Source organism: Schistocerca gregaria, chromosome 6 (assembly GCF_023897955.1).
Source record: "Schistocerca gregaria isolate iqSchGreg1 chromosome 6, iqSchGreg1.2, whole genome shotgun sequence".
Lineage (NCBI taxonomy): Eukaryota > Metazoa > Arthropoda > Insecta > Orthoptera > Acrididae > Schistocerca > Schistocerca gregaria.
In genome coordinates this window covers 320,940,587-320,966,257 of record NC_064925.1, presented here as the reverse complement: position 1 = coordinate 320,966,257, position 25,671 = coordinate 320,940,587, and the positions used below count along the sequence as shown (strand labels likewise).

Here is a 25,671-nt window from a genome sequence, read left to right as displayed (position 1 = left end):
CACTTAAATGTGAATTGCAGAGTAGTCATGTAGATGTAGATGTAGATTGATGCGGTTGTTTTTACATTGATAAAAGGTAACATGAGAGGCTACCACATGCATTTGCTTTTGAAAATAGACAGACAGAAGTGAGCACATTTCAGCAAAGCACAAAGACACAGGATCTTTCAAAGGAGCTAACTGCGACAACAACCGATACATTTGAGGTGAAATCCAGGAAAGGAACAGAGACTTACATGTTTGTTCATCCGTGACATGAAATGCCAAGAAGTGCTGTCGAAGATGTTTTTCATAATCAGACCAGTCTTCTGCCATCTCGTCGTAGGGAGGAAAAGGAGGTATAGCCAACGACGAGAAACGCGCTGCATTTGACGCTGCGACGAAATCACGAATCACCGATGTGAGAAGCGTATGCTGTTCAATGAGACCTTGCAATAGTTGCTCAACAGTAGCCATGGAAACCTGTGGGTCAACAGTGAAAAGGAAGAATCCCATCCTCATCACCAATTGTTATAATGTCAAGTTGAACACACATATTTCAGAATGACACAACACATATAAATCACAGAGCAAGTTAACAAGCAATACATGTGAACACGGTAACATTCGAATGAGCACTGAGTCCAAGTCTAGCCGCCGCTGCCTGGCTTGCCGCTTAGGTGGCGTAGCTGCTGCATGGCTGGCAGACAGTGCCGCATGTAGAGGACGTGTGTAATTGTGCGGCGGCACTTTGAATGATCGGCAAGTCACAACAAATTCTATTATTATTAACCTCTTCAGTTCCACTTGCATTAAAAGATGTGTATCCATCTAATATTTCTAGACCAACAAGATTAAGAAAATGTAATTGTTTTCAAAAATTATTGGATAAATTTTCCAAAAAGAACAATGGGCTATACACAGTATGGTGGCATTCAAGGTAAGCAAATTATAAAAATGGTGTTGGGTAAAACATCAATTTTATTTTTTATAAACTTGTAATGGAAAGTACATGGTAAACTAGTTACACTTTGATTCAGAGGATGTTCTGTGGTACGCAAACCTTGTGGCTTGCATCATATTATAATAAGCTTTGAAACAGTCTCTTTCTTTCACAAACACAAGTGAACATGATATTCTGCGCAGTAGACTCTTGCTGTTATGCTTTCACACTCAGGCATTCTGCAAAGATGAATCTTATCATCACTAACAATCTCTGGCATTTGTAATACTCATGCCTTCCTTTTGGTTGGCATGGATGTGACACCAGGAATTTCTTTTTGTTGGAGGGTAGGATGCTGCATCTGTCCACGTTGTACTCGACTGTGTCATTATGTGCCCCCTTCTCAGCATGGAGCAGCCACCCAGGCCTTAATATTGAACTTCAGGCAGTCCATTATTTCTTTGCTCTGAATTTTCAGAGCAGTGCAGTCCAATCTGTAACCAAACAATGTGGCAACAAATGCAAAACAGCAAATAAGTAAATAATATTGAGCAGACTGTCCATTTCCTAGTTTTTTCAGTTTCCAATGATATGTCAAATAAATTGACACCTCCCATATTAACATTGTAGCTTTCAGTGGTGTGTGGTATGTTGATGCTGATATACTTTCTGTCTTTCTGTGACCACCCACTGCTTGCATTGTATTACATGCATTTTGGCTTCCACAGATGAAGGAATGATTACTGTTTTGTTGACATACCATTTGACAACAAATTTGTTTTCTTCCAAAACAGCTTCTTCAAAAGCTGGAGCAGGTGGCAAGGGCTCAAAGACATCTGTGTGTTGCCAAGGAGGATTACATCAATGTTGTGGCAGAAGTCACGTTTGAGTCCTCGTCAGATGACAAAAGTATACATGTTGTGTCTGTACACATGAAATTACATCATGTTCTAATAGGCTCTAATCAGTGTTGAATGGCTTCTCAAACTCATGACATATCTCATCTTCTGACCCTAAGGAAAACTTTTTTCTCCTTAAATTTCAGTCAAGTCATTGTTCTTTTATTATCACTATTACTATCATTATTTATTATTATTATCCTTATTGCAGTAACTACTTCACTAATTATGCACCAAAGCATACATGAAATTAGTGACAAATGAAGAAAGGTTTTTACAAGATACAAACCCACTGTGTTGTACACATGTACAACAGACATATGAAACTTGTCCAAGATAATAGCAGTAGCTACTACCTTTGTACTACAAGGGGCTAATACTCTTCTAACATCAGTTGAAAATAAATTAGTATCAGTTCAAGATATTTATGATGTGAATAAGTGAATAAAAATGTACACTTACAGAACCTTGACATTGTTTAGCTATTGTTCTATTGTGTGTGTTAAGTAAACAGTTGTCAACTTCAGTAACTGATGACGCAGACCACTGAAACTTGCTGTACTAGGTGGCAAGGCCTCATAAAAGGTGAGAAAACTGTTGGAACATGTATCTTTAGCATTACATGGATTCTATATGCATACAAAAATTTTACCTTGGTCTGTGTATCATTTACGAGGTTAAGGCCACCTGGGAATATACTGTTCAGTGACATAGGAGGAGTCGCACATCTTTATTCTGAAAATAATATCCCTATATATTGAATGTTCCCAAGAAATGATTCCATAACTCATTAGTGAATGGAAATTTACAGATTAAACTAATTTCTTCATATCTATAGTATCTATAGGTGTGATAATACATAGTGCAAATGTAGCTGAGCCAAGCCAATTCTTTAATTTTATGGTATGTTGTCCATTAATTCTAAGGTGTATGTTCCCCATTTATAGAGATCATCTGTAGTCCCCAAAATTGAAACAAAGTGAGGTGATGCATTGGTTAGCACACTAGACTCTTGGGAGGACAACATTTCAAATCCAACCTGTCCATCCAGATTTAGGTTTTTCATGATTTCCCTAAATCACTCATGGCAAATGCCAGGATGGTTAAATTGAAAGAGCATGGACAGTTTCCTCTTCCATCTTTGAAACGTTCTGAGCTTGACATCTGTCTTTAATGACCTTGATGTTGATGGGACATTAAACCCTACTTTCCCTTTTTTTCTTCCAAAAAGTGAACACTATCTACTACTTGTAGTTTGAATACATTATTTTTATTTCTTGAGTAAATACTGAATGTTATGTGCCAGATCATGTCAAATTTTACTTATAATCAATTTATTATGAGCTATCTGTTGATGTTGCTCTCTTTTCAATAAGAGCAGTGTCATTGATTTTTATTCCTACACTTAAGATATCTGCAATAGCCCAAAGTACTTCAAATCCACGGTGTGTATTTGCTGTGTATCACATATTTGATGGCTTTCTATCAGGCATATAAAATATAAAATTTAAACCTTCTTTATTTAATTTTTCACAACATTTTTAACTTTTGCACGAGAGTACAATGGTACACACAATAAACCCCTTAGCTAAGACTTAAATCTTCCCAGTTGTAATAATTTCTGCTTTATATTTTCTAATTTGTGATTTATAAAAGTGAATATTATATTAATAGCTTGAATAACTAATGAATTGACACTGAACTGAACTGGGAAAAAAAGAAATTTATGGCACAACATGACAACAAGAAGGAAACAGGTGATAGGACACATCTGGAGGCTTTGAGGAATCATCAGTCTGGTAACAGGAGAGGGGGAGATGTTGCACTAAGTATTCATAAATTGTATTGGCTCTTTAATAAAGGAGTCAATACAATTTATGAATACTAATGTTGTACGTATGTCACCTTGTCTCCTTTGGCTTTACCTTTTGCTGTCGGCCATCATTTGTATTCATACAGAGATTTCCCAGCTTGTTAATAGCCCATTTATTAAATTCTCCTTTCTCTGAAAGTTCTACATTCCTGCCATATGGAGAACAATATACAGAAATTTTATAAGGATACAAATTAAGTGTCCATACAGAACTATGTTGCTGACGCCATTAATACTTTAATCCAGCAGTTGAATTTCGAATGAAATGGGTTACTGATGTTAATCTGACGAGACTTGTGTTGTTTAATAAATCAAAGTGGAATTTAATAATTCACCAGACATCATTTCCTTTTCCTCATGAAGTTCGTTTTCACATTTTTATTTCAGCTCCTTGCAGTATATTGCACACCTTTGACAACTATTACTTCACATTATGTAACTTGAAGGTGGAGGGGGAAGAAAGGAAGGTGAAAGGGAAGGGAAACCATCATTGATATCAGCTGCATTGGAACTGTATGCGGAATCAGCAGTTGCAAGTGAAAATTTGTGGCGGTCTTGAATTCGAACTTTGGATTTCCTTATTACTAGGCAGTAGCATTAACCACTACACCATCCAGACATCATTTTTATCGCAGTTGTGCCGGCTATCTTGTTTACATCTTCCAGCCGATTCACACTCACACCTAGTGCTTGTCCATGTCCTCCATGCTCGCTACTTTGAAATTCCCACAGGAGGTCGAACATAATTGTGCGTATGCGCTGGAGGTGACAGATTTGCCCATCGAAGCAAATCACTTATAAGAACGTGTTGTGCCTGTTCCTTTGGCCATGTCCCAAAGAACAGACACCATGTGGAATCTCCAGCTGTGATACATATAATGTAAATTGAAGGTGGAGGAGGGGAGTGGGAGGAGAAAGGAAAGGAAAGAGAAGGAAAGGAAAGGAACTAAAGACGCCAGTTGCACCGGAACTTTATGTGGAATCAGCACCGACGAATGAAAATATATGCTGGACCAAGATTTGAACCTGGGACCTCCCGCTTAATAGGCAGTTGTATTAACCACTGCGCCGTTCGGACACAGTGTTCATCACAATTGCGCTGACTATCTTGGCACACCTGTCAGCCAGTCAACAATCCAACCTAGTGCCACCTATTCATGCCACCTGTTCTTTGCTTTCCCTTCCTCCCCCCCCCCCCCCCCACCACCACCACCACCGTATGTGTATTACAGCTGAGGATTCCACGTGGTGTCTATTAATTTTAACATGTTCAAAGGAACAAGCACCACGTATTCACATAAGTAATTTGCCTTGATGAACCCACCATCTTCAGTGCAGATGCACAATTATGTTCAACCTTCTGCAGGATTCTCAAAGCAGCAAGCATGGTGGACATGGATGGGGTTATGGATTGGTCGTGCTAGGTGAGATTGTGAATCGGCCTGGAGGTGTGCCAAGTAGTCTGCGCAACAGAGATAAACACTGTTTACAGATGGTGCAGCGGTTAATACCACTGCCTGGTAAGCAGGAGATCCTGGGTTCGAATCCCGATCCGGCACGCATTTTCACGTGTCGTTGCAGATTACACATAAAGTCCCATGGCAGCTGACATCAGTAGTCCCTTCTCAGTATCATAGCTGTGGATTCCGTGTGGTGTCTGTTCTTTCAGACATGTCTGAAGGAACAGACACAGCCCAGTCATACATATTGTTTCAAAGTTATTTTGTAGGGTCAACCATAGGCAGTTGGATTATTTAATAATGGAAACACTAAGATTTTAATTTCAAACAACTTTTTGATTTCAAAGCTGACATATCCTGAGGATGAATTTAGATTCACAAAACTGCCTCATAAATAAATTAGGTGAGAACACAGTATTTGTTTCCATTGTTAGATGTGGAATTGTTTTGCAAGTAACGGATGGAAGATTCCATTACAAAGACTATCGAAATATTTAGATATGTTTTCTTATTTAAAGAATGAAAGATAAATCATTGGGAATTCTATTTCTTGGAAACTTCCTTTATTTTGTGCAAACTGTTCCTTTTTATGAGTATCTGTTCACACTCTTAAGTAAAATGTCTCATTAAAAGATATTGTCTCATGTTCAGGGTACTCTAAAAACCACAGCTGCAGGAAAGTGTAACTTTTACTATCACTGTTAACATTCACATAATAGATAAAGTTGCATTTAGCGATACATATTTATAATTATAGTATCACGTTTAAAATAGTGTGCTGAAACGAAGTGGATGCAAACAAAACTATCATTACAAAATAATTATCTTTGCAGAGGGAGTTGCATCAAACCAGTCTTCAGATTGAATACCACAAGGACAACAGCATTTTGTCATACTAATTTATTTTATATGTGTGATTTAATTTTTGGCCTGTTCTAATGTTTGCTGAATGGTAGTTTTAAATTAGCTTGTTGCTGTTTATGCTTGGTTAGAAATGGATGTAGCTCTTACAGATATACTGATTAATGGATTACAGTATGATCATGAACAGCCTCATGTAATTAGTTGTACGAATTCTTAAAGTATAACATTGGACATAGGACAGTCTAGAGCATGGTGAATCTTTAAATGTCAATAATTTGGTAGATGATAGCCATATGTCTGTGGCAATTATTCAACGAGATGGTCCAGCGGTAAGACACTTGGTTTGTATTCAAGAGGGCAGTGGTTCAAGTCCCAGTCCTGGCAACCTGATGAAGTGTTTGTATACTTTGCCTACATTGCTTAAGGCAAGTGCTGGGATGGTCCCTCTGAAATAGACACACCTGATTTCTTCCTATCCCCACTCTACTCCGAGCTTTTGCTCTGTCTTGAATAGTCTCATAGTCAACAGGGTGCATAATCTATGAAACATTTCTCCTTTATTAAATGACAGTTTCATACTGCCTCATACCCTTCCCAGAAATTAATCAGTATGGCTTTTATCCATGCAACCTACAGTATATTTGTATTTCGCAGGATTTCTGTTCCTAAAATCTATTTGAGTGCCACAATTTTAAGGTGAATCACAGATACTTTGATTAAAGAGTTTGTCTGCCTCACATTTTTTACCTGTTGTCTTCACGGAGAAGTGGTTTAGCTTCCTATTATCAGTGTCTTTTCATTATATTTTTACCATCATTTATTCTTGTTGAAATTACTTGATTATTCTTGTTGAAATTACTTGACTACTTTCCATATTTTTTATTTATGACCTTGCACCTTCACCTTTTTAACCATTCTTGACCTATCTCCAGGTCACAATTCCACAACATTTTGTTTATTCAAACAGTTTTTTTCCTGCCACATAACTGATTTATGTCTGAGCTCCTTAAAAGTTCTTTGCCTTCCTTTTCCATTATTAGATTCATTCCCCATGTTTGTACTGCACAACTAGGTAACATAAAAATACTAGTGCAAGATCAAAGTAATCATTTATTCTATCCAGAACAATATGATTGATGCTCATAGCTTCATTTAAAAGGAAGTGTTGAGTTTGAAAGTTTGTGTATCTGGTAGATTACATCCATTTCTGTCAATCAAATTTTAAAAAAAGTAGTGCATTATAGGGACTAACATTTGTTGCTATCTTGTTTCCAATGCTGCTGATGTTGATGTGCTTAACCTAACATGAATAGTGAGTATGTTTGTAGGACTAGTGTTATTCAGTAATGTGATGCTTATGAGAAGTGGAGGTAGACTTTGTGACTCTATACCTCACAGTTTTTGTGTAAAATGTTGCAGGAAAAGATGCCTGCTTCAAATTTACTGTAAAGTACTATTTAGAGTGGAATCAGATTGTTTTAGTGTCATTGTCTTATAATTTTATTGTTGACCTTCAACTCATTCTGTATGTTGGTTTATGTTTAACTAGCATCCATTAATGCCAGTTTCTATTAACTTTATGTCAATGTTGCTACTGTTGTCAGGAATGCCAAAAGCCTCTCTCATTGGTCTGACAAGCAGTCGCGCTTCAACAGTTCAGACACCATCCACCCCAAATTCCGGTCCATCATCTGCTTCTAGCTTGCCATGTAAGTGTACTTACCAGGACTGACTGTCTTCAGATTCATATGTTACTTCACATTGGCTTCCAACCAAGTTACTTTCTGCAGTGATTGTCTTAATTCGGAGTTATGTTTCAGAACTTAAGAGAGACTTTTTTCAGCTGGAGTTTACTGCATGTTATTTGCACAGAGCTACAGTCACAATAAGCCACAAAACAGTAATTATTGAGGAGATGACAAAGGCAAGCCAGGTTATGTGAGAGTCACTGCCAGTTAGAAATCCATTGAAGTGAAGCAATAGTCAATTATTACAAGCACAGTCCAAAGTTCAAAAGAGCAGCCACTTCAAGATATCACAAAACAATAATACAGGCCAATGATGGAATTTTTTTTGCTGAAAATACCTTATTCTTATGTTTTTTAGGGTGGGAAATCCAAATATGATACTTAAAAAACTGTATCACCCACCATTTCTTCACATTTTTCAGTTAAACTTATTAAATTGAGTGATGTTTTAAAGAATTTAATAGCTTTTATGTATTTAAAATAATTTAAAAAGGAGGTGTATTGAATGTAGATGACATTGGTAGCACTGCTGAAAAACATTTGCTGCCAAAAAGAGATCAATTCTATTTTTGTGTTAACAGATGGTGTTTTGTTTACAGTCAACCTAACCTCACTTTCCCATTTCCTGTACATGTGCTCAGTACAATGTCTAATCGTGGTTGTAAAAACCCTGCTGACAGTTTTTGTTATATTTGTGGTGAATTTGTGATTAAAAAATGCCAAAGAAACATTAGACTTTGGTAAAAAGGTTTATCTATCATACTTTGGATCCAGACTTGGTGATCAAGATAAATCTTGAGCGTTGCATTAGGTATGTTATGGGCCTGTTGAAGATCTGAGAGAATGGTCCAAAAAGGAGAAAATAGCCCTTAGAATTGCTGGTCCTATGATATGGAGGGAGCCAAAAAATCATTCCGATGATTGCTGCTTTTGCAGTGTTGATATTACGGGTCATAATTCGAAAAACAAGATGGTTGTAAGCTACCCTAACCTTCCGTTCGCCATCCTACTGATGGTGTAGATCAGTAGGGCATGGTGTAGATTTGCCGGTTCCTGAACCACCAGATGATTTAAATTCTATTCCAACAGAAGTATTTTCTGATGCACAATGTGATTTAGATGAACCCGATGATGATGAATTCCATTGTAATACAGAAAGTCTAGAGCCCAAATTGTTTACTTCGACCGAGCTTAACGATTTGGCTAGGGATCTGGGCTTAACGAAAGAAAAAGCTGAATTGCTTGGCTCTAGATTAAAAGACAAGAACTTATTGGCAATTGGACCCTGCATATACGTGTATAGGAAAAGAGAGCAGCAATTTTCCAAGTTTTTTTCAAGAAGGAGGTGATTTAGTGTACTGCTCAGATGTTCCCGATCTGATGAATGAGTTTGGTATTGAATACAAACAGGAAGACTGAAGGCTGTTTATTGATTCATCCAAAACTAGTTTAAAGGCTATTTTATTACACAATGATAACACGTATGCATCTATACCTGTTGGACATTCTGTACATATGAAAGAAAGCTATGTAAACCTAGAAATAGTGCTAAATAAAATAGGCTATTCTGCTCATGGTTGGATGATATGTGATGATCTAAAACATGCATACTCCTTGGTCAGCAAGGTGACTTTACCAAATTTCCACATTTCTTGTGTGAATGGGACAGTAGGGCTAGGGATCAAGACTGGTGCAGAAAGAATTGGCCTTTGAGAGTATTTAAAACTTGGTGAGAACATTCTATGCAAAAACCTTGTAGATCCAAAATACGTACTCCTACCACCTTTCCATATAAAGTTAGGCCTCATGAAACAGTTTGTAAAGGCTTTGACTAAAGATGGGCCATGTTTTAAGTATCTCTGCCAAAAGTTTCCATTCCTTTCAGAAGCTAAACTAAAAGAAGGCATCTTTGTCAGACGTGACATTAGAAAATTGATGTTTGATGTTAACTTTGAATCCACAATGACCTTAAGTGAGGAAGACTCATGGGTATCATTCAAGAAAGTCATTACAAAGTTCTTAGGACATCAGAAAGACCCAGAATATGCTTCTATTATAGCTACAATGTTAAAGAAGTTTAAAACTTTAGGATGCTTAAAGAGTCTGGAAGTTCACTTTTTGAACAGTCACCTTGATTACTTCCCGGGCAATATGGGAGATGTTCGTGAGAAGCAAGGAGAACATTTTCACCAGGACATTAAAGTGATGGAAAAACGCTGCGAAGGGTGTTTGAACACCAACATGATGGGGAACTACTGTTGCTCACTTCAACGAGAAGTTCAGCAAGCGACTCATCATAGAAAAAGCCACACAAGAAGCTTCAAAGAAAAAAGAGAAAGAAAATACAAATCAATTCCAGCTGACAAGTGAAACTTCTATGAACCCATATAATTGTTTTAAGTAGCTAACTGTAAATACAAACCATGCTTATGTTGTAACAAAGCATTTCATTAATTTCCTCATTTACTGTATAGCATAGGATTTTTATACTATGCAATAAAAAGCATATTGCTCAAAAATTATGGTTGATACAAAAAAATTAAGGCTAAATTTGGATTCAGCTCATAAAAATCTATAAAGATCAGCTATAAAAGTAAAAAAAAAAAGTTTTTCAAAAAACAATTTTCGTCAGCCTTTGTAATTGGGAACAGCATTAAGAGTGACCAAACTAGCTGGTTATAACCATTTATTGTCCAGAATTTGCTTGAGATGTCTGGTCATGAATACAGCCCATGGGACAAGCTTTCTATAACGTGTCATCTGCTGGAAGTTTATCTACAGAAATAGTGAGATTCAGACACCCAGTATGGGTGAAAAGTGCACTGTCTGGAGGCAACCTACTTCTACACACTTCAGCAGAATATCTATTTTCAAATCAGTATCAAACCATGGTGCAATATCATTCATTAATGTGTGTGGTGCATGCTATTGAAATCAACTGTTTTGTAATCATCAAAATTAGTAGTAGTATGCTATGATGACCTAGTCAGTAACTCCAGGCCTGCAGGCCTGAAGTTTCTCTTGATTGAGGGGAAATTTAAATGTTTTTGGGCAGCACCATGGAGAGTAGTATAGGATTCTCTGGAATTAGTGCTGGATATTGGAGAGGCGTCATTTTAAGTCTCACCTGGTACTGGGACAGCAGTTTGTGGGCATAGGTTTACAGTGGGTCTATGGTTGAAATGCATACCTGTGACTAACTGAACTAAGCTTAGTTTTTTTCCTGAGCTGGTACAGTGCACACATGTGTTAGCAACCCACAAGGTAATTCTGTGTAATAGTTTATTTTCCTTAGAAACTATTGAAGTTCCTTTTGGTTGGTGGGTTAAGGCAGAAAAATAAGTAAAATCGACAGCTATAAAATTCTTTGACAATTGAGCCAAAAAATAAAGTGTTGAACAGTGAACAGTGTGATTTTTAAATATAGATTGAAGTAGTTTCTTCTTAAAAACCCTTTTTATATCAAAAAGGGATTTATGAATAGAAAAAAGGGGCAGTTACAGGTCAGTTTGAAGAAATTTTGGGCTTGCGCCTGGTGCTTGTTAACTGTACTCCTCAAAATTCGGACTGGGCACCTGCCAGTCATCTTCCTGTAAGCTGATGAATACTGATAAAAATGTCCTCTATTCCACAGTATATTTAGTGCAGTCTGAGTATCTGTGCATTGGTCAAGATCATGGTGACAAATGGACCACACTACCCAGCAGCAGCACCGCCATGGGTGACACTATGGAACTCAGCTTTCCTTAGCATAACTGCTTGCTGCAGCCATTGGCGTGCTATGTTATCTTCGATTAGAGTAAATTGTGGAGATGATAGGGTTCCACACCAGGAGAGTAGAAAGTTATGTATGTAGCTTTCTCTGTGGACTTTTATAGTTAGTAGCACTAGGATGGATAAGATGGACGTGGGTGCTGGAGGGCTGGCTGCGGTCAACCATCTTCCGTCTGTTCCCTTGGCCTGTAGAGGTGGCGGAGAATCTGGCGCATCACATGGGACACATAAGGATCCACGGGATCCGCTGCCAAAGCACCTTGCAGTGTATCTGGTGAGGGAGATCCATCCTCACTGGAGATGCATCATTTGAGTTGAAGAGTCAGTGTCTAGGCTGGCCATCTGGCCTTGCCCATTCACCCTGTAGGTCGACAGGTGGCTTCTCCTACAGCACCTTTTGAGCAGGAACATAGGAACAGGGGATTGCTAGTTATCAGGTGTACCTTAGATGTGTGATGGAGCCCCTTAGGAAAACAGGGTCCAGGACTGGAAAGAAATCCTATGGGCACTCGATATGTCTGCTGCTGGGGGTGGGGCTCATTCAAGATGTAGAGGAAGCCCTGCTGAGGCTGTTGACTGTGCATGGTGCATCTGTGATTCATGGGTGCAGATTTCTGGACCTGCGATACAGTGTGGAGAATTGTGGGGCTCCCCTTGATACATAAGGGGTGTATTAGACAAAGAAAGTATATACTTAAGTAGCAGATTACTTGTTGAGTGCACATAGGGGTCTTTTAGGTTAGGTAGTATTTAGGACCTCTGGTAAATTTTTGCTATTTGATAAGTAGAGACTAAAATTAGAGAGTGTACATAGTAAAGACACTTCGACAGTCAAAATTTTAACAATAAATTGTCACAATATTCATAAAAAGTTCTTGAATTTACAGCCCTCAAGGAAATATTTGTGCTGAAATTATTCTCGGAACAAATATAATGCTTCAAAATATGTGGTGAATCATGGAAATTATATCAGAAAGACAGAGTAGACACCATAGGAGAGGAAGGGTTCATTACTGTGGATAAAAATATTTTGTCTATCAAAGTTGAAACTGAATCTGACTGGGAAATTATCTGAATGCAAGTAAAAGGTCTGTGTGAATTCAAGGTAGTTATCGAATGTCTTTGTAGTGATAGTGGGAACTAAAGTTAATAAATCCATCAAGAAGGCTAGGAGAGTATTTCTGCTAGAAAGATCACATAAGCAGTTGCTTGCATCCCTTAGAAAATGAATGGATATGATTTAGTTTTAATATGATGGACATAGAGCAGTTATAGCCGAAGTTTAAATGGATTGTGCTGAGTAAATGGATTGAGGATAGAAAAGATCCACTGGGGTTTAATACCAAAATTTGGAAATTTTTGAGAATACGGAGACTGTTGTACTCTTTGTTCAGAAAAGAACACGCAAATGATGATGGTAAGTATAGATTCATCATCCTGTAAAAGTAGTGATGTGTAAAGCATACAACAACTTCCATCATCATATAGTAGGAAAAGATCTTGCCGAGAACCTCAGAAAATTCTGGTCCTATTTAAAATTTTAAGTGGGTTTAGGCTTCTGCTCAGTTACTTGTTGTTTTGTCTGGTGCGTCAATAGAAGACCATAAAATGAAAGCTGAAGTTTTAAATTATGCATTTAAGAAATCATCAGTGCAGGATGACTGTTCAAGCAATCAGTCATTTGACCTGCACCCAGGCCACCATACGGAGGATATAATAATAGGCATCTCTGGCATTGAGAAGCAACTGGAAGAGTTGAAAACAATTACGGCATCAGGTCTGGATGGAATCCCAGTTCAGTTTTACAGAGAGTACTCTGCAACAATGGCCCCTTACTTATCTTGCATTTGTTCTGCGTCCCTTGTCCATTGCAAAGTCCTGAGCTACTGGAAAAAAGTACATTTGACTCCTGTATATAAATATGGTTAAAGAAGGGATCCACAAAATTACAGAGCAATATCCTTATCATAGGTATGCTGCAGAATTCTTAAATATATCCTAAGTTTGAATATAATAAAGTTCCTTGAGACAGAATAAGCTTCTGTCCACAGATCAGCATAGACTTAAAAAGCATGCTTGTGTGAAACTCAGCTTTCCCTTTTTGCACATGATATCCTGTGAACCCTGGACGAAGGGCCATGATATTCTGCGAACCCTGGATGAAGGACTGTGATATCCTGCAAACCCTGGGTGAAGGGCAACAGGGAGATTCATATTCCTAGGTTTCTGGAAAGTGTTTGACATGGCACCCCACTGCAGTTGTTAATGAAGGTATAAGCATACAGAATAGGTTTGTAGATATGTGACTGACTTGAAGACTTTGTAAGTGATAGAACCTAGTATGTTGTCCTTGATGGCAAGTATTCATGAGAGACCAAGGTACTGTCAGGAGTGTGCCCTAGGGAACTGTGATAGGACTGCTCATGTTCTCTGTGTACATAAATGATGTGACAAACAGGGTGAGCAGCAATCTGTTGCTGTTTTGTGATGACATTGTGTTGTCCGGGAAGGTGTCACGGTTGGGTGACTGTAGGATACAGGTTGACTTAGACGATGGGATGAATGGCAGTGTGCTCTAAATGTAGAAAAATGTAAGTTAATGAAGATAAGTAAGAAAAACAGTCCCATAACATTCAAACACAGCATTAGTACTATGCTGCATTACATGGTCATGTAAGTTAAACTTTTAGGTGTAATGTTGCAAAGCTGTATGAAATTGATTGAGCCTGTGAGTATTGTGGTAGGAAAACCGACTGGTTGACTTCCATTTATCAGGAGAATTTTAGGAAAGTGTAGCTCATCAGTGAAGAAGACCACACGCAGAACACTAGTGTGACCCATTCTTGAGTACTGCTCATATGTTTTGGATCCCCACCAGTGAAGATTAAAGGGCAGCATCAAAGCAGTTCTGATGTGGGCTGCTAGATTTGTTACCCGTAGGTTCGATCAACATGTGAGTATTACATAGATGCTTCATGAACTCAAATGGGTATCCATGTGGGGAAGGTGATGCTTTTTTCACCAAACACTGTAGAGTAAATTTAGAGAACTGACATTTGAAGCTGACTGCAGAGCACTTCTAATGCCACCATGGTACAGGTCACATATGGACTACAAAGACAGGAGAAGAAAAATTAGGGCTCATGTGGATGCATGTAGACAGTTGTTTTTCCCTCAATTTCTTTGAGAGTGGAACAGGAAAGAAAATGACTAGTAGTGGTACAAGGTACCCTCAGCCACGCACCACATGATGGAGTGCGAAGCATGCATATAGATTTAAATATAGATCCAACTGGTAGCTGCTTTAATGGTTAATCAGATTTTTCTGCTTTGCATATTGCCACAGATTCTTTGATAATGGAGTCCCAAAATGGTGTTGCTGTAGCCAAAATTAAGGTTTCATCATACTACATTAAAAGTCTAGTGGAGATACAGTGTTTAGTAATAACAGACTCACTTGGTGCAGTGTTCTTCTAGGGTGCATGTGGTCTGGCCTATTTAAGCCATAGCACACTTGCAAGCTGTTTCGTAAATTCCAGTTTTCTGCAGTAATTGTCTTTCAGTGATCCCAGCAGGTTGGCAATCTTAGATGATGGCCCATAAACCACTTTCACATGAGAATTGTGGAGGATTCTTGCTATTTTAAATGAAATGTTGCCAAAAAAGGGTAGAAAAGCTAGACATTTTGGCGGCATGCTCTTCTGTTTATTCCCTTCCTTGTTATTGGTTTTAACTAATAATGACCTGTTAATCTGCTGGGTGTACTATGGACTTAGGTGTGTGAGCTCTGTAGGTGATCTATCTGTATCTGACTCTCTGTGAGCTCGGGTTTTAAGCACACTATAGATTGCAACTGGTGATGACAGCTCAACTCAACAGTTGCAAATACAAATCAGTATGAGTGGTCTTGTGATAAATTTAATGCCTCAGAGAGTCATCATTCTTCCATCTAACCTGTTAGCTTTGATGTAATATCTCTTTACAAAATCCCTCTCAGAGATTCTTGGGCGCTCATTGGTAGTGTGCTTCAGGTGGGACATCACCACTTTGCTTTGGAACTCTCTTTCATCAACCTGTTTTACGTTCAACCATGAATATTTTGTGCAGACTGATGGCATCGCCATTTGTAACTCTGCACTTGAATCAGTGGCCCTTAAACCAATTGCATTATAGAAGTATGTGGACAATACTTTCGTAGTGTTGCCTCAAGGAGAAGATAAATTAATGGAGTTTATACGTCACTTCATAAGAACATCTGGTTCAAAATGAAATTAGAGTAAGATAATCATTTCCCTTACCTGAATGTTCTGGTTAGAAGGTCTCTGCAGCATTCAGTTTATCACAAACCCACTCAAACTGATTTGTATTTACAATTGTTGAGTTGTCATCACTGGTCGTAAACTGTGAGTGTGCTTAAAACCTTGTACACAAAGCTCACATACTCTCGAAGGTAGATAGTTTGCCTCAAGAGCTTGCTCCCTAATGACAGTGTTCAGGGAAAAGGGGTATTCTACCTGGAATTTTAACAAGGCACTATCAGTTAAAACCAAGAACCGAGTAAGGAGGAGAGCATGCCATTTTTTGGCAACAACATAACATGAGTCCTTTGCAATTTTCAGGTAAAATTTGTTTTCTGCCTACAATTTAAGACTGCGGACCTGCTGGGATCAGTGAAAGACAATTTGTTATTGCAGAAGGCTGGCCAAACCACACACACTATGGAAGAATGCTCCACTGAGTATCAACACTGCAGTTGCTTTTTGTAGCCAAAGAAGGCCACTATTGCCAAAAACTGTATCCCCACCAGACATTCAGTGGTGCATGATAAGACCGTAACAATGGCCACACAAATTCTTTCTGGGATTCCATTATTAAAGAATCTGTGGAAGTGTGCCTGGTGAATAATCTGATGAGCTGTGACAGTGGCTGCCAGCTGGATAATGTGTACATCCTTATCATCTCCACGATTTGCTCTAATCGAAGACAGAGTATGCTGATGGCTGCAGCTAGTGACAATGCTTGAGGACAGCTGAGTTCCGTAGTTCCACCACTGAGGGCACTACCAGTGGATAACGTCGTCTGTCTGTCACCATGGTCTTGACATATGTGTGGAATGCTCACAGCACTCTATATATTGTGGAACTGATTACGTCTTTTTTGGTCTTTCGTGGCTAATGTGAGAGTGACTGGCAGTTGATGACAACCAGATGCAAGTCTTAAATTTCTTCAAACTCTCAGCTTGGTGATAAAATTATAAAATTCACTGTTACAGACTTGTAAATGGCTAACTTGTAGTTACATAAATATTTTTCTTTAGATTGTTTGTTCAAATTTAGTTCAGCTGTCATATTTGACACCTTAGCGTGTACTGTAAACATGATTTATAGAAAATATTAATGTGGTCCTGGAGGAATCCACATATGTATGAGCATCACTGAACACATTTTGTAGCTTTTTGACAAGAGTAGGGAGATTCTGGATGAGATTAATGATATGTTGTACAAGATGTTTGAAGGAGGACTGAAATGTTACAGGAATGATGGAAACTCAAAATGTAATCATTTATAATGATGCAGGTTCTGATAACAAGGAAGCCTCATTTAAAGGCAGCTGTGGAGATATAAGTACGGGGGACAAAAATTTAGTCACGCCTAGGAGACATCAGGCTAAAACCATGTAATACCACCTCTAGTCTTGACAATGGCCTCAGTTCGGCAAGAAACAAAGCCAAGTGTGATTCAGGTACACAATATCCAGCTAAAGCCACACATTGATGATTGCATCCTGTAGAGTTATCAAATTGTGCGGTTGTTAATTACTATGTTTCACCCTATGTTCCCAATAATTCCATAAATTTTTTGAGGGATTAAGATCAGTTAATTTCAGAAACCAACTGAGGTGTGGTAGTTAAAAGTGGTAATCAAAACAGGGATGTAAGTATTCAACTAAAAAACACTCCCCAAAATGTCACAGAACTCTGCAGCCTTAACTGCACTTCCCACACACAATGAATTCATCATTGCACCACCAGTGCACTCACTGCATTGCATCATTTGAAACACCTGAGAATTGATTGATATGGACCTACATTCAATGATAGCATCAGTTCCAAAAGAGTTTGAAAGTGATTGTCATTACAAGGTGTGACATTTTCCTCCATTCTCTTTTGATTAAGATTTTTTATGACCACTGTTGTTATGCTGTGTTATTGGCTGTGAATGATAGATGTATTGGACAGTCAACTTTGATACACCAACTTTATTCATGGGGTAGTCATGGATATGATCAAATAGAATAGCTCCTTTCAACCATTCTGTTACATCTCCATATCTACCACCTTACTGGAATGATTCCATACAATCAACTAACATGTACACGTCACTTAATTGCCATGACTTACATCAGCAGTGAAGGGTCAGGTAATAATGTGGCACCAGCACTGAATCCCCTACAGCACTCCAAAGTGAACTGTATTCTCTTTTAAGGGTGTAACTACTATTTAGCCTGGTAACATTACTAGCCAGTGTTTAATTTGGTGAGTAGTTATTGTGGGTGGGTAACAGAGTGGATGTCAATGAATACTTTTTTGTTAATTATAGACAAGAATGTACAAGGGTGGTTTCAAATATCCTCGGAATCACCACAAGAGGTCAGCACTAGTGCAACAACTTGTTCATGTGACATTTATTGGACTGTTGCCAGTAAACATGTGCCACATCAGTGCCCTATGGCAGTGATGTGGCTCTGTTGTTGTTGCTGCGTAGTGATTTGCGAAGATGGAAAAAATCGAGATACGAGCAGTGACTGAGTACTTCGTAAAGCAAGGTATGAAAGCAGAGGAAATTCATGCCCGATTTCCAGAATACACTGAGGGTCTCTGCTCCTTCATATTCAACTGTTGCCAAGTGGACGAATGAATTTAAATTTGGTCGGGAGAGCTTAGATGATGATCCACGTAGTGGTCAGCTAAAATGTGTCACTAGTCCAGAAATCATTGCAATATTGCACAAAATGGTCATGGAGGATCACCGATTGAAAGTGCGTGAATGTGTTCATGCTTGCCAGATGTTATCTGAAAGAGTCTATCACATTTTAACTGAAGAATTAGACATGAAAAATTTTCTGCAAGATGGGTGCTGCAACAAGTCAATGCGCACCCGCACACGTGCTGGTGCCGTGGCAGAATTATATGAACTAAGGTATGAATTGTTGCCATGCCCACCGTATTCATCTGATATGGCTCAGTCAGACTTCCATCTCTTCCCAAAACTGAAAATTTTTCTTGGTGGATGAAGATTCACTTCAAATGAAGAATTGATAGCCAGAGTTGACAACTATTTTGCAGGCCTGGAATAAAATCATTTTCGAGATGGGATAAAGACCTTGGAACATCGTTTGACCAAGTGCATTAATCTCCAGGGAGACTTCATTGAAAAATAAAAAAGTTTTAGTGCTGTAAGTACTTTTTTCTATTCTGTTCCGAGAGTTTTTCAAATCACCCTCATACCTATAATCTCTATTAGGGCAAGGATGTTGGAGGGAGAAACTCATACTAATTTTGTGAAAGAGCTGGGATTGAATGAAAGGAAGCATAATTTCTTACAAAATAAAAACAAAAACTATTGAAAAACTGTGTTTATTGACCACCATACATACTACACCATGTTATAGTAGGTATCTATGACCTACAACACGCTTAACTGAGGGAATATAGTTTATATGAGATTTGTACATATTATTTAGCTGTCAGAAAGGTAAAATTCCGTTAATGCTAATGCTTTGTTTGTTCACATTGAGTAGTTTTTGACATTCATGTGTGATATAAGAAAAAAAGCATTGAAAATAGAAGGTGTAACACTATTGGAACCTTTTATAACCTAGCAGCTTTTCATGTTAACTGCATGGAGAACAGCACTACACAGTGCAATAATTTTCAGATTTCACTCTTGGCGCACTTTCTTCCAGACAATATCCATCATAGGTTCTGAATTTCTTCAAATTGATAACTCTTAAATCTACTTTCAGTCTGGGGTGGGATGTGAGATAGTTTATGAAGATCATAATTTATTTATTTTTTTCGGTGTTACGAAAAGGATAGATTGCTATTCACTGTGTAGACAAGATAGCAGGATAGAGTTGTAGGAGGGTGTAGTGCTGCTTGTGGGAGCAGGCAGGGACATGTTAAAGTCAGAGTAGGGGTGCTAGGTGCAAGTAGCAGGTTTGGAGGAAAGAAGGGCAGCAGAAAAGAGAAGTAGGGGAGGGGGGAAGAGAGAGAGAGACATTTCATTTCAGAATTTCCTGTGAAAATCATTTCCCTATTCAGTTATTGAAAAATGTGCTATCACAGTTTTCATGAGTCTACTTAGAGATATGAAAATTACACTAGTTTACTGAGAGAATTTGATTTATTTACAACTGAGCACAGTAAATCAAATATGGTCATGTGCGGACACAGCCAGTATTTAAAAATAAGCAACATTACAAGTTCAAATGGATAGTAAAAGACACAAATCAGTTTTTTATGTATTTAATTGCCTCTTGGGTCACAGTGAGAAAGTTATATCACTAATCAGAGTAAGACAAATTATTCTTGTATTGGCTCTACATTGGCATTCTGTTGAAGATGTTTTTCCCCATTGGTAGAACAAGTCTGTATTGGCACCTATTTTTTACATATGAAGAACTATCTACTGAGGAGAGCAAGGTCCCATAGTATTTGGGGTGGGTAAATGTTGATGATGGGGAGAGGCTTTTTTGTCTTTTATTTTTTTTAAGTCATCAATCTTCTGACTGGTTTTATGCAGCTTGCTACGAATTCCTCTTTTGTGGCGACCAACCTTTTCATCTCAGAGTAGCAGTTGCAACCTACATCCTGATTATTTACTGGATGTACTCCAGTCTCTGTCTTCCTCTACAGATTTTACCCTCTACAGTTCCCTGTAGTATCATGGAAGTTGTTTCCAGAAGTATTAACAAATGTCCTATCATCATGTCTCTTCTTTTTGTCAGTGTTTTCCTTATACTCCTTTCATTGCCAATTCTGTGGATAGGCTCTTCATTCCTTACCATGCCAGTACACCTAACCTCCAGTGTTCTTCTGTAGCGCTACATCTCAAATATTTTGATTCTGTTTTCCCATGGCCCATGTGTCACTACTGTATAATGCTATGCTCCAACCTTACATTCTCCAAAATTTCTTCCTCAAGTTAAAGTCCATGTTTGATGCTAGTTGACTACTCCTGGCCTGGAATGCCCTCTTCACCAATGCTAGTCTGCTTCTTATGTCCTCCTTGCTACGTCCATTATTTTGCTGCTTAGTAGCAGAATTCCTGAACTTCATCTACTTTGTGAGCACCAGTTCTTATGTTCTCATTTCTGCTACCTCTCATTCCTTTTGTCTTTCTTCAATTTACTCTCAATCCTTATTCTATACTCATAGGACTGTTTACTACATTCAGTAGATCCTGTAATTCTTCTTTACTTTCAATGAGTATATCAATATCATCAGCAAATCTTATCATTGATGTCTTTTCACTTTGAATTTAATCTTACTCTTGAACCTTTCTTCTATTTCCCTCATTACTTCTTCAATGTTTAGATTGAACAGTTGGGGCAAGAACCTACATGCCTGTCTTACATCCTTTTTAATCCAAGCACTTCATTCCTGGTCTTCCAGTCTTATTGTTCCATATTGGTTTGTGCACATATTGTTTATTACCTGCCTTTCTCTACTATTTTTCTCAGAATTTCAGACATCACGCATCTATTCTCATTGTTGAACATTTTTTTCTGGGTCAGGACATCCTATGAACATGTCTTTATTTTTCTTTGGTCTTGCTTCCATTATCAAATGCAACATGAGCACTGCCTCTCCTATGTTTTTACCTTTCTTAAAGCCAAACTGACCGTTATCTGACAGATCCTCAATGTTCTTTTCCATTCTTTTGTGTATTATTTGTGTCAGCAACTTGGAAGCATGACCTGTTACACTGATTGTCTGACTGTTCATACACTTATCAATTTTTGCTGTTTTCAGAATTGTGTGGATGATGTCTTTCCAAAAGCATGGTGGTATATCGGCAGTCTCATACATTTGACATGCCAATGTGAATAATTGTTCCCGTGCCACTTCCCCCAACTATTTTAGAAATTCTGAAGGAATGTTAACTATCCCTTCTGCCTTTTTTGATCTTAAGCCATCCAAAGCTCTTTCTAATTCAGCTTCTAATACTGAATCCCCTATCTCTTGTAAATCAACTATTTCTTCTTCTGTCATGTCATCAGACACGTCTTCCCCCTCATAGAGGCTTTCAGCATACCTCTCTTGTCTGCATTTAACAGTGGAATTCCCATTGCACTCTTAATTTTACCACTCTTGCTTTTAATTTTACCACTCTTGCTTTTAATTTTACCACTCTTGCTTTTAATTTTACCACTCTTGCTTTTAATTTCACCAAAGGTTGTTTTAGCTTTTCTGTCTGCTGAGTCAGTCCTTCTGACAGTAACATTCTTTTCTTGCCCCTCACTCCCACGATTTCCTTACAATTTTCATGCAGCCATTTCACTGTAGCTTCCCTGCACTTCCTTTTTATTTTGTTCCTAAGTGACTTCTGTTTCTGTATTCCTGAATTTCCCTGCACATTTTTGTACTTGCGTTTTTTCGCAGTTACCTTTCTTGTACCTGTGTACAGTGATTTCTCTTTTTAGAGATGTTCATTCCTCTTCAACTGAACTCTCTACTGAGCTATCCATTATCGCAGTATTTATAACCTCAGAGGACTTCAAGTATATTTCCTCATTCCTTAACACTCCCATTTGCCACTTCTTTGTGCACTGATTCTTCGTGAATAGTCTCTTAAATTTCAGCCTCCTCTTCATTATTACTAAATTGTGATCAGAGTCTATATCTGCTGCTAGTTATGCCTTACAATCTAGTATCTTATTTTGGAATATCTGTTTGATGTTAATGTTATCTAAGTGTAGGGATCAAATAGTTAGGTGTAAACCTTATTATTCCAGATTTTATCCACATGGTGTGGTTTAGTTCTGCATTGACATTTTTTACGTGGGCTCAGTCAATCCACTTTGGTGCATTAGATTCCACAGCCAGAGTAGAGCTCAAGAACCCCCTTGTGGGGATTTTTGCACAATGTTGTTCTTTATTCATAGTTTTGCTGCAGTGTCCATTAGAAGTTGCTTGTAGCTTAAAAGTTCTGTTGAGGGTCATACCAACCTATGTTGGGAGTTCCATTACAGGGAAAAATGTAAGGTGGTTGTTGGCCAATCTGTTCTTGGAAGTGGGAACTAATAGCCTCTGTGCGTTTCTAGGCACTTCAGTCTGGAACCGCGTGACCGCTACGGCCGCAGGTTCGAATCCTGCCTCAGGCATGGATGTGTGTGCTGTCCTTAGGTTAGTTAGGTTTAAGTAGTTCTAAGTTCTAGGGGACTGATGACCACAGATGTTAAGTCCCATAGTGCTCAGAGCCATTTGAACCATTAATGGCCTCTGTTGTGGTTGAACTAGATTGTAGCCTCTATTCTTGTGAAAATTCCTTTAATACCATCTCCAGCAATTTATACACTGTGCTGAGTAGTTTAATCAGGTAGTACCTGTGTGAATGTTATTCGGTATGGCTGGCTTAAGTGTGGTAACTATTTGTGTTCTCTTGAGGACGTTCAGAATGTGTATAATTTAATTAATTCACCCAGAGTTGATTATTTCGGTCTCACTGGATGTAACTGTCACCAGTCCAGAGTTGTAGACACAGCAGCCTTTCTTATGCATGATGATTGCTAGTTAGCCATGGGGGTACTGACCAAAAATACGCATCCGCAGTGCTGTCCCTGGCAGGAGATGTCGTAGAGCAGAACATAATGGCAGGTGAGAACCTGGATGGAGAGATGGAGCAGCATCTGCAGCTGGCACCTGTAGAGCAGCTCAGCAGTGCTACGAGAACCAATAGGACTCATCCGGTAGGCTATCAGGAGAAACTGTAATGCCTCGTCAGTGGGAAAGTCCTGCAGATATTTTTTCATCTGTGTTAATGGTGCAAACCATGTGCGTGGCCTCCTCTTTCAATAGAGGCTGAATGGGAGAGGAACGAACATGGTGAATGCCTGAATGCACTCAGAAATGCCTGGGACAGGAGCTGAGGTCCATTGTCAAAACGGAGGGTAACCTGGAGACCTTCCACAAAAAAAATTCTGTGACTTTTGTGGTGGTCGAGAGGCACCGGACCATATAAGGAAAATACAAAAACAAGAGAGTGACAGTCAGCCAAAAAAACATTCAGAAATGTATTTGTAAAATCAACATGGATATGTACCCAGGGCTGGATTGCTGGGACCATGGGAAGAATGAAACTTCAGGAGTTGCCTGTTAACTAGCACACTGGGAACATGCAGCAACCAAATGCTCCAGCTTCTGGTCAGTGCTGGGCCAGTACACTTGTCTTCGAGCCAAGTCTTTACCACGGGAAACACCCCAGTGACCCTCAAGTAACAGCTGTAACACCTCCCGCCATAGACTCCCCAGAATAACCACCCTGGGAGCTACATTATTTGTGGAGAGGAGGAGGACCCAGTGTAAGAAGACCAAGAGATGATGGCACCAGACAACGTCGTTATGAAGCAGATCGGAAGCGCAGCCCAGAGGATATGACCGAGCCTGCTGGACCATGCAGACAACGTGCTTGAGAAGTGTGTCAGACACTGTGTCCTTGGCATTCAGGTACTAGTGATCGGAAACTGAATGTGATGCTATTGCAGATAGTGTTAAAAAATGGTAGGGGGCGGGAGGGGAGTGGGGCACTTTCCACGCCAAACATCAACTGTTGATACAGGCCAAAAGATGTATTAAGACCCATGATACATGTGGACTTGTCATCCAGGGGTAACCAGTGACATGCTTCAGAAAGATCAAGTTTTAAGGAGAATTGACCCCCTGCTAAGTGTGTGAACAGCTTGTCTAGACATGGCAATGGGTATGTGTCAACTATGGACTGTGAATTCACGGTAGTCTTAAAACTGCTGCAAAGTCACAATGCAGTTTACCCGAGGATTTCATGATGATAGCGACGGCAAAGGGGTGTGGCCTATTCATGGGAGGAAATGATGCAAACCATCCAACACTGCCTTGACTTGGGAGTGTAGGGCTACAGGACTCTGCCAATCTAGGATGAGCTGACTAGTTAATGTTATGTTGGCCTGAAAGTCTGTGGTGCATCCTAGGCCTTTGCAAAGATATCCTGAAATTCTGAGCACAGAGATTCCAATGATTGATAGGGGATTTTGGCGGATACGAACTGAATGGAGTCCGTGACTGGAAAGCCAAAGGCCTGAAAAGTATCAAACCCAAAAAGATTTGCTGAACCAGCATTGTGGATTACAATAAAGGTAATTGGCTGACTCATTAATCAATAGGTAACATCAGCTGTGAATTTTCCAAGCAAAGGGTTTCGCTGCTTACCTTATCCCCACAGGCACCTGTTTACCAGTGACGGCAGCGGTAGAGTTGAAGTCTGAATATGTTTGGGCATTAAGCAAGGAAACTACTGTGCCACTGTCTACCAGCACGTGCAACTGTCATGAGAGAACCAAAACCTCAATAAAAAGCTTGTTTTAACCCTGATTGGTAACTGACCCTGACAGTGATGCTTCCTGGATTCGATAGCCGTTTTCTCTGATTCTGCATTCTGTGCAGTTGATCTCTAGACTACCTGGCCTTTTTGACACTTAGGACAGATAGCTCAGCATTGGGGACACACTGACCTGTCATGTTAGGAGTAACAAGATGCACTTTATGGCAACAGAGATGGCAGCTGGAACATTGATCATGTGCTGTGCGGGAGCCACTGGATTGACCAGCTTGCAGTGCCATGATATTGTCCTCCCTGGACACAGCGTAAGCTGCTGGGCAACCTTGTACCACAACAATTCTGAACCATGTCCCGTGCTGCTGACTAGTGGCGTGTGATGTAATACAACTGGGCAGTGGTCAAAACCTCTTCATAGGAGGAGTTTTGTAATTGGAGGTCATGTTGAGGGATTTCCTTGTCGAGGGTGGAGTGGATGTTGTCGAGGATGGAGTGGATGATATCATTGCGAACCATGATGTCTGCATATGACTCTT

General features: G+C 39.1%; 1 protein-coding gene across 9 annotated transcripts in view; it reads left to right on the top strand.

The window, feature by feature from the left end:
• LOC126278998 (ral GTPase-activating protein subunit beta) overlaps positions 1-25,671 on the top strand; it is a 360,574-nt gene that overhangs the window by 79,134 nt on the left and 255,769 nt on the right. For all 9 annotated transcript variants that reach the window (XM_049979327.1, XM_049979325.1, XM_049979321.1 and 6 more), the window contains one exon: positions 7,623-7,727. In XM_049979327.1, coding sequence (XP_049835284.1) covers positions 7,623-7,727 — 105 coding nt within the window. The remainder of the gene's footprint in view (positions 1-7,622; positions 7,728-25,671) is intronic.